Source organism: Dermacentor andersoni, chromosome 9, assembly GCF_023375885.2.
Source record: "Dermacentor andersoni chromosome 9, qqDerAnde1_hic_scaffold, whole genome shotgun sequence".
NCBI lineage: Eukaryota > Metazoa > Arthropoda > Arachnida > Ixodida > Ixodidae > Dermacentor > Dermacentor andersoni.
Genome location: NC_092822.1, coordinates 39,404,913 through 39,420,985, shown reverse-complemented (window position 1 = coordinate 39,420,985; position 16,073 = coordinate 39,404,913). Strand labels below are relative to the sequence as shown.

At 43.3% G+C, this 16,073-nt stretch overlaps 1 protein-coding gene across 1 annotated transcript in view; it reads right to left on the bottom strand.

The window, feature by feature from the left end:
• Taf2 (TATA-box binding protein associated factor 2) overlaps positions 1-15,798 on the bottom strand; it is a 58,947-nt gene extending 43,149 nt beyond the window's left edge. Inside the window, exons 1-11 of the mRNA XM_072284495.1 lie at positions 15,440-15,798; positions 15,026-15,144; positions 14,834-14,931; positions 12,869-12,912; positions 10,895-11,089; positions 8,571-8,673; positions 6,161-6,279; positions 5,395-5,508; positions 3,042-3,141; positions 2,085-2,285; positions 494-586 (exon numbers count right to left, since the gene is read on the bottom strand). Of these exons, the coding sequence (XP_072140596.1) occupies positions 494-586; positions 2,085-2,285; positions 3,042-3,141; positions 5,395-5,508; positions 6,161-6,279; positions 8,571-8,673; positions 10,895-11,089; positions 12,869-12,912; positions 14,834-14,931; positions 15,026-15,144; positions 15,440-15,558 (1,305 nt within the window). The 5' untranslated portion in view covers positions 15,559-15,798. The remainder of the gene's footprint in view (positions 1-493; positions 587-2,084; positions 2,286-3,041; positions 3,142-5,394; positions 5,509-6,160; positions 6,280-8,570; positions 8,674-10,894; positions 11,090-12,868; positions 12,913-14,833; positions 14,932-15,025; positions 15,145-15,439) is intronic.
• Between the last annotated feature and the right edge of the window lie 275 nt (positions 15,799-16,073).

The window sequence follows — 16,073 nt, the reverse complement described above, 5'->3', positions numbered from 1 at the left end:
CACAAAAAAAATCAAGCACAGAAACAAAGATGCGACAGATCCGCAATTATAACATTACAGCAAAACGAGTGCCTTCGCAGAGTTGTCAAAGATTTGTGGGTTATACATTACTCTTAAATTTTCCAGTAAGAAATTTCAGGCAATTGGTCTGTCTTTTTAAAAATATATGGGCTCGAGAATGTACGCTGTCTAGAGGCACAATTCAGCTCATTTTTCATCGGCATCTATTAGATCCCGATTAGTCAGCTGCCAGCGATTTAGATGTTATGATGTAATTACGTATACTAGTAAGACATCTAAAGAAGAGCAATAAATTGGACTGACTGGAATGGAATTTTCTGAAGGGAACTTCAAGTGCAGTGTAATGTTGCTACCTTGATATCAGAATGCACTAAAGTGTAATGCAGCTGCAAGAAAAAAAAAAAAAAAAAAAAAAAAAAAAAAAAAAAAAGGGGGGCACAATTATTTGCAGGGCATGAAGTGGCATACTCACGCTGTTTGTCGAGAGAAGCATGTTGTGCCACATGTTAGAAGTGACCTTCTGCTGAGCTGCAGAACTTGCGAGAGAAAGGAGCTTGTTGAACACCTGCAAAGTGAATGATTAAACGACAAACACATTGTAAGCCCACATAATATAATGCTCCACCAAATACTGACAGAACAGTTGAATCTCGTTATAACGAACATGGATACAATGAAATACAGTCAAATCTCAATATAATGAACACAAGTAAAACGAATTATCGGATATGACAAACTAAATATACAAAAATTTCTCACGAATGTCAGTGTGTACCGATTGAATGCTTATAAGAATTATTGGATATAACGAAGGTATTTTCGTGTTTGATACAATTTCATTATAACGAGGTTTAGCTGTATTAGATACAATTAAGTAAACTGAACATCTGACTGGCAAAAGTTTATATTACCATGTTTTCTATGGAAATGATGAAATTGAAAATGCGAGATCTGACACAATATTGGCTACAGTGAAGCAAAAGTCTGAGCACTTACAGCTCAAAATATGTATTCTGGTAGCAAGAATATTGGATCTCCGGCAAGTGCAACTTGCAACCGCAGTTTTCCACATGTCTGAAACATCTGATTTGTAAAAAGGCGTATTGGGGATGTGCAAATGCGTTTTGGTCAGCAGGTTGCCTTGGCTTGACTTGGCTTAACAAGAAAAAGGCCACAATGCGGAAAGCACTGTCTCTCGTGCCTTGCTCAAGCTAGCCCGTCAGTGGCATGCAGTGCCAATACATTGCATTACAGTTGCACTCCTTTCGCACAGATTCGATTCCAAATTTCTTTTTGTCAATGTCATTGGTACTTTTTTAATTAATATCTGATGTATACATTTTAGTGGTGGACGAGACTTCATTACAATGAGATTGAATTGTTCCTGCAAAAGAACCTGCAACTTCGAAGCGTGCCATTGCCATGTACAATGACCCTGATTGGTTCCTTATGCTACCGGTGTAGCCTATTACGTGAGAGGAATTGAAACACCAAAGACTTGATTGCAGAACCACTTAACTGTCACTTAGCGCTATGTGACAAGAGTCAAGTTGGTGACTCTGACAAGGCTGATACAGAGAACAATTTCCAGGTGTGCAATGTAAACGGAAACAATGAATTTGTTTTACCATTGCTTACTTATAAACTGCGAAATTAAAACATTTATGTGAACACGCACTAAATTACTATTCAGTGTAAGAGCCTAGTAGAGCACCTTCATGTATGAGTCATGTGTAAAACCACTAGGGCCTCTCGCGTAGAAATTTCGGGAAGTTACCTTTCATAACGGTCACATGCTTATATGAAACTAATTAAATAGCACCACCACACCAATGTCTATATCATAGCTTCAGAATGTGCCCGAGTAGCACAATTTCAATTCACACGTGGCCGCTCAGCTTGCCTGAAGGCTTCAAAGGTTTCGACGCAAGTACCTCAGATTCAGCGCCGTTTCACGATGCTGTATTTGGACCACATTCTATGACATGGTGGCTCTGCGACGTTCTGTGACATGGGTGTTATGATATAAGCACAACAAGAAAAGCAATCAAGGTGCTCGGTACCTGCAGAAGCAGCTCCCTTCCGATGCGGTCCTCGAGCATGCGAATCACGAGGTGAGACTTGGCCCGCAACATCTCAGCGTACTTTGGCGACATCGTGTGCAGGTTCGTGACGGGGAAGTGGAAGGGCACGTTGTCACATCCACTCGGGTCCAGTATGATGCCGCCTGCTTCCTGTTCATAGGCTGTCACTTCTTTTAGTTGCTGTGAAAAGAAAACAAACGCATGATTCAGTGCTAGTATGCCCTCTTCTGCAATGACTTGTTACAAGTTTAGATAACTGACTGGAAGAAAAGAAAGAGAAGTATTATGTCCTTTGCAAAACAGACACCAACATTTTTATGTGTGTTGTTTAGCACCCCAAAGCAAGGATTGGCCTATGAAAGGTGCCGCAGTGGCCCACTAGTATGGATTAATTTTGGCCACCGGAAGTTTTCTAATATGCAGGCAAAGCATGATACATGAGTGTCAACAAAGTGAGTTCATGACAAATCACAATGTCAACACTACTGCAAAGTATGCTGGTGGTGGCAGTCCTTAGCGGACAGAAGGCCAACTATGCTAAGAATATATTGTATGGTAATAATCACGAATTTGCTCCATCAGGTTTGATTCAATCATGATCTATGGATCACAATTGAGCATTTTGATTGTGATCATAGGCTGACTAGAATAAGCATTACGGTGCGAAAAAATGAAGACAAACACACATTGACAGGACAGGCACCCCGATACCCCTTACTTATTCCTGTAGTTATGACCAGCTAGCCCAAGCAAAAGCTCTGATGTAGGCTGATGTCTACGCTACGACTTCTATTGCATACTAGGGACATGACTGTCAATTGCTTTGGAACCACTTAGCAAAACCCGGTGTGCTAGTCTAACAATCAGTGTAGTGAAATTGGGGTCGATCGCAACAGAAAGTGCCCCATCTAACACTGGTATTAAGTGCCAGCTCACCTTGTGAACTGAGAACCTGTACTCGTTGTTTCCAAAAGCTTTCTTGTTGTACTGGCCGGCGAGATACGCGGAGATCCCCTTTGGCAGCCAAGAGTCAGCCCTGCAGGAAGCGCATTTCAAATCCCAATAAAAACCTGTGGTGCTACTACGCTGGGCTGCTGTATTTTGCCATGTTTGTGATTTGGGCCAACCAGAGAGAGCGTGGCCACCATTTCAGACAACCAAAGATAATGACATGGCAAGCTTGACAATACGATGAAAATTCAACTGTCCAGAATGGTATCCCCGCGACATGCAAAGTCGGCAAAATATTTTCCTTGGACTGAAAAACTAAGACGCACGTGAGGAAACTCCTACAGATGCTACTGCAGGCTGGGAACCTGATAACACCACATGAATAACAGACAAATGTAGGGGAATGCATGAAGATAGCGTTTGGCGATGAAGGACAGAAATTTCCTAGAGATAGATTTCCTTGCTGCGACGACTGCAAAAATTTTGATATGCACTGCTTGCAAGTGAACAGACTTTTCTAGCCAAATAGTTGTCATCAACAACTGCGCACACTTCAAAAGCTGCAGTTGAAGAGATGCCAAGCTTCAAAAAAAGTCATTGCTGACATGCACCAGTTCTACTGCTTCTTCTTTTTTTTTTGTACCCGCAACTCCATTAAGTGCTTATGAAAAGGACGTATGAGTTGTTATGAATAAGGTAAACGAATGAATGGAATGTCTACGGATATTTATGGTGGTTAGATATGAGCACAAATTAATGAAGATGAGAACGGGCGCAGGTAAGGCACACCTTTGAGGAGTGCCCATGCAAGCTGCAGTCGGGCCTCACTACCTGGCTGCTCTATGTGACCTAACAATGCCAGTGTGCGGGGCCGTATGACAAACTCTCTCGAGGAAGTCACTCGACAAGTGAACTATGGATGTGTTTACCTAGTTGCTATGCTGTACCTATGTAGGTAGTTCTTATTTGCTCTATCCTATTTTCCTATTTCCCTAGAGTCCGAAGCATCTACATTGTCGGTGGCCACAACCTCAGCAGTAGCGAAACATGGTCATCCACACCACTACACTGCAGATGAAGTAAGGGAGCGGAAGAACGCAGCTAAATGAGTGAAGAGACCGGCAGCGGACCAGCTGAATGGGAATAGAGACATTGTGGCCCCCGAAAAAGACATCATCACCTTCACTCTCCCCACAGACATTAGCAAACACACTGCATGAAACGAAATGCACTTGATTTCTCAGCAATACCGTCCAAATGATTCTGGTCTACAGCCAACATGCTAACGTAGAAACCCCCCCCAAAAAACTGCACTAACTTAATCGCAAAACTCGATAACATAAATCGCAGTGCAAAACTCGAAGGACCGCTCAATGGTGTTCAATTGGAGGTTAATGCTGTCACATTCACAACTCATAAGAGCTTAGGTTAGAATGGGATGGTTAGATTAGAATGGATGTTAAAAAGAGTTGCATAGAGAATTTTCAGGTGGATTACCTGAATAGGTGAACGTTACTTGCTCAACAAATCTCAATATCCAAGTACCTAATCAAAAAGATTTGCTAATTATTCGCTCCGGGTCACGCATTGCAATTGTGAGATATTGAAGTTGAACAGTAGTGAAGTCATGCATGCTTAGCAGAAATTCTGAACTACCACCACTTTCGAGATATCCATTCTCAAAAGTTCAGTAAAATATATGTCAGCATTCCAGCTAAGATTTTCTTGAACCGCTATAGAAATGAGTGTGCAAAATTGACTGAAACCCAACATAATTTGTAGCAGATTCTAAGGATAAATATAATAAAAGTGGTGCCAGTCTCATGATTTGTGCTAAGCAGACATGACTTCACTACTGTTCCACTTCAATTTTGCAATTGTGGCATTGTGGGATAGCTAAAATGTTAATTAGTGAATCTTTTAAATTAGCCACCTTGACATGCAATTTCACAGCTGCAAAAAAATTTCTGCCACTTTCAGAAATCCACCTGAAAAGGAAGAACGGCGCTATTTGTTAAAAGCAATTTTTAAAGAGCCTGCTTGAACTAAAGGAAACCAAACAGGTGGCATATTGAGGCATTGTTTTCCAATAAGCATCAAGTGTAAGCCAGCACCTGTCCTGTGTTGTTTTATTATCCCTGTCACTAATTCGCAGTTACTATCAACTTCCAAAAGACACGTTAATTCACCGAACAACACTGTTTGATCAAATGTCTTGGAGGCTGTGTTCACAGCCTAAACAAAGTGCCAGTACGTGACAAGCTCTCTAATCTTCACAATCTGGCATCAATGACCCTGGCAAAAACACTGACACTTTCAAACCTTTTCAAACACTCACCAGGTGTGCATAGCAATAAAACAGCCGAAGAACTGCTCGGCCACCGCCTTGGCCATTATCGTGCGTGAAAGGTACGCTTCGTCGATGATGTGCTTCGAATGCAGAAGGTTGACGCTGTCAAAAAACAAGTACAAAACACAAATTAACAACCCCAGCATTGACATCAGCATCAACAGTGGCTAGGCTCAGGTGAAATTGCTAACATTCAGCACTAACAATGGCTATGCTATTGCTCGTTATGAATGGGTGGTAATTTAGGCAGGGCAGGGAAGAGTCAATTTCCAGTTTTTAAATAATTTCGATGAGGAAAAAAATTATTACTTAAGAGCGTGGCAGTTGCCAAGACTTGTTTCCTGACCGGCCAGCATTGTTGTGGAAATACAGGCAGCTCAGGCATGGCAGCAGTTTTGTTGGCACTTGACCCTAACAGATCCACATGTTGCCCTTTCTTTCCTCCTGCCACTAGCATTACTCAAAGGTTTTAAAGGCACCAATGTCAAATTGAAATTGGCATTGGCACACTGGCATTGACATTGGCACCAATGTCAATGTCAATGTGTCTGGCTGTTTGTGAACCATGAGGAAACAGACTCAATGCCATCACTGTTGCCCTGCCATTTTCCGAGACTCTGCAGCACAGCTTACTTGCTTTAATAACAGACAGGTGCATTGTTCCACAGTGAACACTTTGGTAAGAGGTGTGTTCCTTTCCCTAAAAATTACAAACGAAGCTCATGCAAATTGAGCAGGGTGCAAGTGGATTCACCTCAGGATGGTCATTGTGGCATACGGGTCGGCATCAACGTAGGCCTCAGCCACGAACACCTGCTTGTAGCATGAGTACGGGTACCGACTCGACAGGAGTTCCTCGTAGAACTCGAAAGCCTAGACAAAGAACCAAGTTAATTCATAAGATGAAGAAGGTAAACGCACTGAACTGTCACGTTAAAGTGTTACAACAGTGATGAAGCATTAAAGAGGTGAAAACTAGAAAAATAGAACCAACTGGGTGCCTTTCTTCCATTACCAAGTGCTGTATCAATGCAAATTGCTCAGACAGATAAAAGTTTGGCTAGTTGGTGGGCCATTCTAGATATGCCTACAGCACAAAGCTAAATGTAGACAGAGACAAGAAACAACATGGACTGCGCTAACTTCCAACTTAATCTATTGTGCAAAAAGAATGTGATGCCGTTCCCTGCTGCAGGCGGTATGAAGTCAGCATTACATTTCGCCCTGGCAGCATTGTAGGCATCGTATTCCGGCGTAGCCAACCAGTTCGATTTCCCTTCGGTCACCCATTGCTGTCTTAAAATGCCATGCAATAGGAAAACCACAATGCACGTCTCGGGTCGCTTGGACCCCACCAGCTCGACGCATGTCAGCGTCTTGTGCCCCAGCGATTCATGCCGAGTGGGCGCCTCAGAACTTCCCACCAAAATGCCCCACTCGAAGAAGCTGCTGACATAGGTTCAATTCGAGGAGTGCTAATGTAAGTTTGCCAATGCCCCAAGAAATGACAATGCACGTCTCAGGCTCCTTGGGCCTCACCAGCTCGGCATGCATCTATGTCTTGTGATGCAACGATTCGCACAACACTTCGTGTTACATAGCTGCCAACTACAGTTGAGTCTGTGAAAAATTTAAGTGACATTGGATTGTATGTTTTCTCAGTTAGTATGTATCTTTTTCTTGTGCCTTTTTTCTTAAACATACAAACGAGGTTCTACTGCAGGTGAGTAAGTGTGCCGTAAGTTGCTCTCACTGATATAGAGTTAGAATTAGATTATCTGAGCTTTATTCATGCCTCTCATATGATGTAGAAGGAACAGTGGCTCCATGCGGTTTGATTAGGTGACAACAGTGATCGCGTACTTTTACTGTCCGGTTTTGTGTTTTCACAGCACAATGCTGCACGAGTATGACATCAGTGTAACACACGTGAATGTAACACCAATACCACAGAGAGAGAGAGAGAGGTTCATAAATGAATCTTGGAGACGTTAGCCTGGTAGCATATGTAGTGTGCCATTCCACATAGGAATAATGAGCGGTGAAATTATATTGTTACGTGTGGAAAGACACAGACGAGAGATGCTATTTACACGCTATTTACACTGGAGCCAGGCAGCCAGGCTGACACTCGCTCGTGCCGAGGGCACCGACCAACTTCTTCGTTGTTCTCGCGGCGGCTCGTCTCTCGCGGAATCATATCGTAATATTACCCCCCGGCGGCAAAAGCACCGTCACGGTGCTGTTAAATATCCAAGGGGCATGGAGAGTTGTAGGGCTTGAGTCGGCAACGTGGACAATGTCACTGGTTGTCACAGCGGAGGACGTCGTGGGCGTGGCTAGAACGATTTTATAGGTGACATCGGTCACTTTGCGTATCACACGATATGGGCCTGTGTAACAGAAAAGCAGTTTTTCACAAAGGTTGACTTTACGCGATGGTGACCAAAGCAACACGAGGGCTCCGGGCACAAAATGGACATCACGGTGACGGAGGTTGTAGCATTGTTTTTGCTTGTCTTGAGACACTTGTAGACGAACGCGCGCAAGTTGGCGAGCATGGTCAGCATGGGCGATTGCATCATGGGCATAATCGCTAGTTGAAGCTGTGGTGGACGGAAGCACAGTGTCCAGTGGTAGCGTCGGTTCGCGGCCATACAAGAGGTAAAACGGGGAAAAGCCAGCAGTTTCGAGACGGGAGGAGTTATATGCAAAGGTAATGTAAGGTAGAGCCAGGCAGCCAGGCTGACACTCGCTTGTGCCGAGGGCACCGACCAACTTCTTTGTCGTTCTCGCGGCGGCTCGTCTCTCGCGGAATCATATCGTAATAATATGCATGATACACGTCTCGGACACACAAAATACACAGTATACAAACTAAGTAAGGTCTCCCAGGGTCTTCCAGGTCGAAGGGTCTTTCAGGTAGGTTAAAAGTGCCTTCGTTGCGTGGTATGCATAGGTGCCAATAGTGAATGGACTTACTAGTATGTTATTCAATGTGGACATTATGACGGCCCTATGTCAATGTGCAAGAACAGATTAACTGGGCTATAGCAATCACCAATACTAGTGATATCCTATCAACTCACTAGTACTACAAGGGACGTGAGAAACTTTTGTGTTACAAGCCGCTGTGACGTGAGAACCTTTATGCTTGCACTTACCTCATGGAGGAAGTTTGTACACTGCTTCAGGAGGGGCAGCAGGTGCGGGAGGCAGAAATGTGTCACCTCGTGCATCTGTGGGTCCACAAAGATCTCGAAGGGCCTTGGTAAACAAAGAGCGAACCAAATGCTTTACGACTGCTGCCATCAGGCTAATGTGCTTGCAAGTTTCCTTAATAAAGAAGTCAGGTGGGAACTACATGGCTTTGATACAGAAGTAGCCACCCTTAAATGGTTACCCTCACCACCATCCCCAGGGCCCACGGCAAAGTTTTAGTTATACACTGGAAGTTCTAAAACACTATCAGAGATTGTTTTACTAAAATAATTTTTACAGAACTGGTTGTTATTCGAGGAGATAGAAGAAATTGAATGCCCTTTTACCGCACTGTCGAGATGCGAGTGCGACTGCCGACAGAGACACCCTCTCCCTCTGCCTCAAGTAAGCGTCCACAAGCAACGTTCCTTCCCGTCCTTCTCCCTTATCGAAGCTGAAGAACCACGTCTAGTTCATGCGATAAGCCCCGCCTCCATTTATTTGTCTTCTCTTCCGGTTTTGCTGAGCGGCGCATTTCCAGTGGTGGTGTCGTGGATTCTGCATTGTGATGTTGCTAAGACTGTGATTTAGGTCATGGTGTTTGTGCGTGTTACCTCGACTCTCTGGCAGGGATCTGCGATTCCCTGAGAGAGAGGATGCGCAGTGTTTGGTTTGAAACTTCAGCCGTTTTAGCAGCACATAGTGCTGCCATAATGCGCAGACACGATCGTCAGCACGTGAAGTGTGCGCTTTGCTTGTCTGTCAAAATTGGCCAAACCTGGTGAGGGACCCTTTAACAAATTTTGGCACTGGAAACAGCTTTATATAACGAATCAAAGTATCCATACGACTACAATTTGTACCAACCTTTGAGCTAGAAATACGTCCTCTAGTATATGCTGTGTGGCTGGTAAAAAAGAAACTGTTTACTAAAATTTCTAGATTAAGCAGCCCCTCAGTCAAGCCTGTCAGATGTTATAATTATTCAATGGCAGTAGTAAGGAAGCACCTAGAACACATTCTCTCAGGAATTCTTTTAGCGGTTGACTAATAATGAAGAAACACAAATTAAATGTTGCAAGGCAATGCTGGCAGGAGGCGAGCAATCCTCCTCAAGCAGGAATTCTTTCCCACAGAGTCAATCGCAGAGCTTCCTATATAAATTACTAGAAGGAACTCTGGTGTTGGCAACCACGGGAACTGCAAGCATGGTCATTCAGCCCGAATGGGAATGATAGTTAGTACATGGATTCGTCTAACCTTCATTCTGCTGGCTTCAAATGGCTTTACGACATTGCAAATTTTTCATCTTGGACAATATATTGCATTATAAGTGCAGCAATCTGCAACGATTTTACAAGTGCGCAGAGTCTTATTGCCTTTTCTGTTTAGGAAAATAGGATTGATTCCTAATTGAGGCCAATAAAGGAAGACAAAGCACATTGAATAAAGTCACAAGAACGGCTGAAGCAACTAGCATTAAAACCATACAAATATATGTACTAATCGTAATTATCGTGGGAGCTGAACAAATGCTGCACCACAGTTCTCCTAGTAGTTTCGATGGGATGCTCTATGATGTCAACCAACTATCCCAAATGACATTTCTCACACTCCGTAGCCCTAGTCAGAGCTAAGAGCCTCTACCAGAAACCAAGTCTCACGCCCTGCCTCCTGTTCCTTTGTTACTGCTATATTTACTGCGACAGCAGTTGTAAGCGTCACCATCGCAATGCGGCCAACAACTTCAGTGTCATCATAAAGTGAACAAAAACGAAACTTTTCCTAACACTCACCACCCCTGCACTAATAGTGCCCCCCTCCCCCTTCCACACACAAGCATTGTCTTCGAAAAACGTGTTCTGTACTTCAAAGCACAAGTGAAAGAAATAGAAAGGGATGTGAGGATCATGAACTGAGGGATGTGCGAGGGTCCTTGAAAAAAATGAAAAAGTAAAGAAAGTCCCGCAAGAAACAAGTTCACAGATGGCAAGGTTTATGTCGAATGTGTGTTCACTAGGGGGATAGTCACAATAAGCATTAAAACAAAAACAGATAGAGAGAGAAATGACTTTTACCTACACTCCGAAATGAATGCAAAGTAGCACCTGCCTAACATAATGCTAAATTGAAAATGCTAACAAGGGAAGCATAAACATGGTTTGAGTTCCTCGTAGTTAAAATAATATAGCCTTCTCGTGAGGAAGCAAAGTGAACAGCCATCAATGCCTGGTGCTGTGGGTAGAGGCCTGACATAAAAAGGAGGACGACACTGCGAGACTCTCACCCTACAGCCAGTGCAATCTTGGGTGCTGACGTAGGTGTCGTAAGGTTGTAGTGAAACGTCTTCTTCCTCATGTCCGACGTGTAGACGGTTTCCACAAGGTCCCCGCATGACACAGCGATCATGTTGGAGTCCACCGTGAACTCCATCTTCCAAGTGCAGGGGTCTGCATATGAGTCTATGCAAGGGAACCACAGCCTGCAAGCGACCCATCAGTCTAGGATTAGTTTTATTGAGCAAAGTTGACAAACAGTACAGCCACCCAGGAGAAAGAGATTAGCACAAGTGAGTGATGTACACAGTGACGAAATTCCACTACCCAGGCTGCTACTCATGATCGCGCCGATAGCAAGAGTGCCTGACCTTTCCCATGAACACAGCATGAGGGAAGGCTAGCAACACTTTCTAAGGGGTACATAAGGTGCTGTTGTTGCCACCAAGTGAAGGCGTACTCGCCTGCTCAACAGCTGTTGCCAGAAGTGATTAAAGAAATGTCTCAAGCACTCTCTGGTAATTGTGTAAGCAGCCACAATTCAAAGACAAGGACCACAAAATAAATAAATAAATAAATAAATAAACAGACTGAACTTGCAGTCGTAGCATAATCGATTACCTTTCCCAGTTTGCCCCCCAAAGAATGAAAAGCCGAAACGGTCCAGCAATCTTGCTGTCGACACGGTTGTGAAACACAGGGTCAAGCAATGTAATTTTGCCATACCTAACTAGCAATAAATCCAATATAACCTAAGACTCATTCTATTTTTATCAGAAAGTGGCTAATGTAATCAATTTCATTAGCAGTAATCAATGAGTCTGTGGGTATTTCTGCAATATCTCAGCAAGGATAGATCCCAGAGTACTAAAAGTGTGCTCTTTTAACAGCAGACCACACTGTACGAAAACATTACAATAAAAGCTTTAATTTTGTTTCATTAAAATCAGTTGAAAGCTTGCCAGTAACTAGCACAGTTCATGTTTATTTTCATCTAAAGTAATTTGCTAATACTTCACATGTGATTAAAACCACATTATATGCAGGTGCAATGCACACAGAAGTCATAAGTGAAGGATTAGTGTGATACTTTTTCGATGAAGTTGCTTGGCAGTCTTTCAACTATGTTCAACAGCTTCTGGATGACAGCTGCAGAAGAATGAAGTCAGATGAAAGAAATGAATAAAAATATTAAAGCGTACCACGCCCAGTTCCAAGTGCACAAGCTGAAGCCGAGACAAGACGCGCTTAAAGGCAAAGTGCAACGAAATTTTGCTTTGGTTAAATTGGTAATAAATGAGTCGTATATACCATTGAAGCAATCTTGGCAAAGCTGCAGGGCTGGCAATTGTCTAATTTTCTTATTACCAACTTTTGAAAAGCACCCAAGCAGACGACTTCTGCACCTGGTCTTTGGCAGATATGATGCAATTCTTTGCCCACGATGCACTGACAATCTCGGATTGGTGTCCGAGATAGTCAGCATGCCATGGATGTTGGCCAATTTGGGAGGTCATGTCCACATGCTACACCGTTTCTAAATGGTCGAGCTCATGCGTCATTTCCAGTGAGCTGTAAGGCCAGCTTATTTTTTAGTTTCAATGTCAAAAGCATATATTTTTGTTGGCTTTTCATGACACATTCACTTGTACTTTATACATAAAATTTTGCAGAAAGTCAGTTCTGTATCTATACTATCTGAAGCTAGGCTTTCTACACAGTCTATTTGTTACGGTTGGCCTTTAGGAAGATTTACGTGTTATCTGATGTATTTTATTCCTACGTACGTCTCGAACTGATCTATGAAGACTCTCAATATATTTCACATAAATATGGCTACAAGGAGTGCTTTTTTTACCCCCACACTTTGCCAGCAGCACAGCTACTGGCATCTGCTTAAACTTGAAAGCTTTTTACTCATAGAGACACTGCTGGAAAACTCGTTCATTACATAATGTCTTATGGCCACGAAAAGTAGAACCTACCTTGAAGAGTTTTCATGGCCATAGGTGAAGACATGGACACCACGCTGCAGAAGATGTCACAAAACGTACTGAAGCATGGACACAGTTACTGTCTTCGACAGGTCAAGACTGCAGCGAAAAACACGCACCAGAGCAGGCTTGTGTGCACATGCCAGCCGAGAGTTTGCATCTCATTTATGCCGCCGTTGTAGTATGTGCCATGTGTTTATATTCCATCCGATCAAGTGTCACTCATCTGCCATTACCTAGTGCGCATGCATGTTTGCCTTAGCAATCTTGTCATTACATTATTCTTTTTTTTCTGTACCTGTCGTGGCGGCACAGTGGCTATGGGATTCTGCTTTTGTTCTCAAGGTCATGGGTTCGATCCCTGGTTGTGTCAGCTGCATTTTCCACAAGTTCTATTGCTCCTTTGGAACAATAAGTACCATAACTTGACGATTTTACCATGAGGGCAAGCGTGCTCTGCAATGCAAGGACCCCACTACTTTCCTGACTAAGGTTTGATGTAGGCCTGTGGTACAACGTTTTGAAATATGAGTGTAGCGCGAACAAGATGAGGACACGAGAACAATGCATGAACATGAACACACAAACATGATACTGTGTCAGTGTGTTCATGTGCTCTTCTTCTATGCACTACACTAACTTTCCAGACATGGAGCTTTACATGGCGCAGCAGGACAAGGCAATCAACAACACCTAGGGTGAAGCAGTCTAGTTACTACAGGATGCTGTAATATTTCGGACAGTTTATGACAACTTTGTTTCTTCTTCAACTACAGTTCTCATGTGTTGAAGCTGGATTTGTCACAGGCTGAGAAGGATACAAACAACCAGTGGTCTGCAACATGATGGTATGAAGCACAGACTTGCGCTACCTGACGTCTTTTTAACACTGCAACTGGTAGCACAGCTTTAGTGTATTCTCGAATTGAGCTTAGCTTGTTCCATCACAGGAAAGAACACAGCCCGGATCATCACAAACACACATACTACTGATTGCGTTGTCTAAGCACCAAAAATATAGAGCTCCATATGTGTTTTGGTTGAATTCAGCTATAGTAATTTTACACAGAACTGCTTTGGAGGACTACAGCATGTTGTGATCATTGTGATGATTTAGGTGCCAAGCAAAACACAAGAGAACAGGTACGAACAACAATTCTATTGTTACCAATTATGCCTTCAGTGTTTCAGACATGCAGGGCTCGTACTGTCTGCTTCACACATTGGTCATAGGTGGCAGCACCGTAGAATGTTAGGTAGGCTGATTTATAAACAAATTTTAGTGGGACGTGGTTGTTTTGTGTTGCGGTCTGTGAGCATGCCATTGAGGATTAGGTTGACGTGCACATCTAACATGCAAAAAGATACTGGTGCAGGTAAGATGGTACAGGTACTGGTGCAGGTACTGGTGCAGGTAAGTACTACAGCAGCTGTACAGCTGGTGAGATCCCAAGAATGCAGTGGCAGTTATGCTGCTGTCCAACTCAAAGAGGATTTGAACAGATGCACTAGAAAATATTTGTTAACTAATTTCCACAACATCACGACAGAGGTGAACTTCTTTCAATACCGGCGTTTCTCTTGGGAACTACATTTTGTAGCATGCAGGCACGGACGGCAAGTTCCGTGCAGTTTTGAGCTTGAAGCACGTACTGAATTCTTAGCTTGTCAGCTACTACAGTAGTCATCAATTGCAGCTTTGCTTTTTAAAGCGAAAAATGGCAAGTGATAGAGTATAAGCTCCAGTCCCTGGCAAAGCATAGCCAGTACACGTGCAGCCTCTGTGCATGCTTGAATATTTATTCAGCTGCAATATTTATTCAGTAAACTGTACTCCTACTGCTTCATGATGGCTTTAATACTGCCAGTTTGAAGATCAAAAAGAAATGAGACTTTTCGGTCAGAATTGCAGACAAGGACAAGAAGGGGACAATTACAGCTAATGTTCAAACTTACCTCAGCAAATGTTCCCTCGCATTCGGGTACCACAAAGTGTATGCCCCCCTGTGGCTTCTCCAAGGAAAACTCCACACTGACTCGCAAAGCTTTGCCCTCTGCAAGATATTGTCAAATGCTGCCACACCTCTTGCAACACAAAGGGTTAAGCACAAAGGGTTAAGAGCTACGTCCTAAAATAAAAGCTCTTACCTTGGACGAGGTGAGAAGCTTCCGAGGGGATTCTGACAGAAATTTCTCCATTTCCGTAGCCAGGGTCGACTGACTTAACGGCTGCCATGTGGGCTGCCGAGAAGGTATCAATGTTCCTTCTATTAAACGAAAACAAAAGGAAAGCAGCACTACGCTTACACAGGCAAATGTGAAAACGTAAGCAGCAAAAGGTCTTCAAGGCATAGGTCAGAATGCTCAGTCATACTCATCTCACAGGCATAAGTGATGAAGGGTGGGGGTAAAAAAAAGTATTAGAAAGTGTGAGTGAATATCCACTTTTTCTGCCAACCTATGCATTGAAGAAATCAAGGCAACTCTAGTAATGTTCCTTGATCCAATTTACATTTTCCTCTGGCAGACATGCAGGTTATACAGGCATGGTGGTATACGTACACTTTGTTTTCTCCCGGGCACACGTCCAACGTTGGGTCATTGTACTGGAATGCACATTCAAATTGGTCGTTGATGCGGATCCGATAGACACGTGTGTCGCAGTTAAGGCCGGCAAACATCGAAGAACACGGCTTTTACTTCAAGCTTCAATGCAATTTGTTGTCAATCAACACCACCACGTTAACATACAGAGTAGGATATACCATGCATGAGAAACATCGCCTTCTACAATCAGAGCCGAACAACTGTATTTGAAACGAAAGTGGCACACTGGGTCAAAACCCGTACAGTGAGAACGCGAGGACGGTTGTTCAGAGCTGCGTACAGATGTGATGTATACACGTGCGTTGGATCTGCATGATTTTTCTCTGCCAATGTAGTTTTAATTTCAGGAGAGTGTAACCCGCTCTCCATGATGCCACATTTAGAAATGACCAGAAATAAAGAAAGTCGAACCAACAACAACAAGGATATGGCTCTGCTTGCAGTTGATTCTGATCCATCGCAGGTCGGACTTGGTAGGGAACAGGGTCAACTCAACAAAACCCTGAAAACACAGAAAAAACAACAAGGTATGCACTGCTATCGACGGGCATCACGCATCACGCGTGGCGACTGAAATTGCAAATGAAGC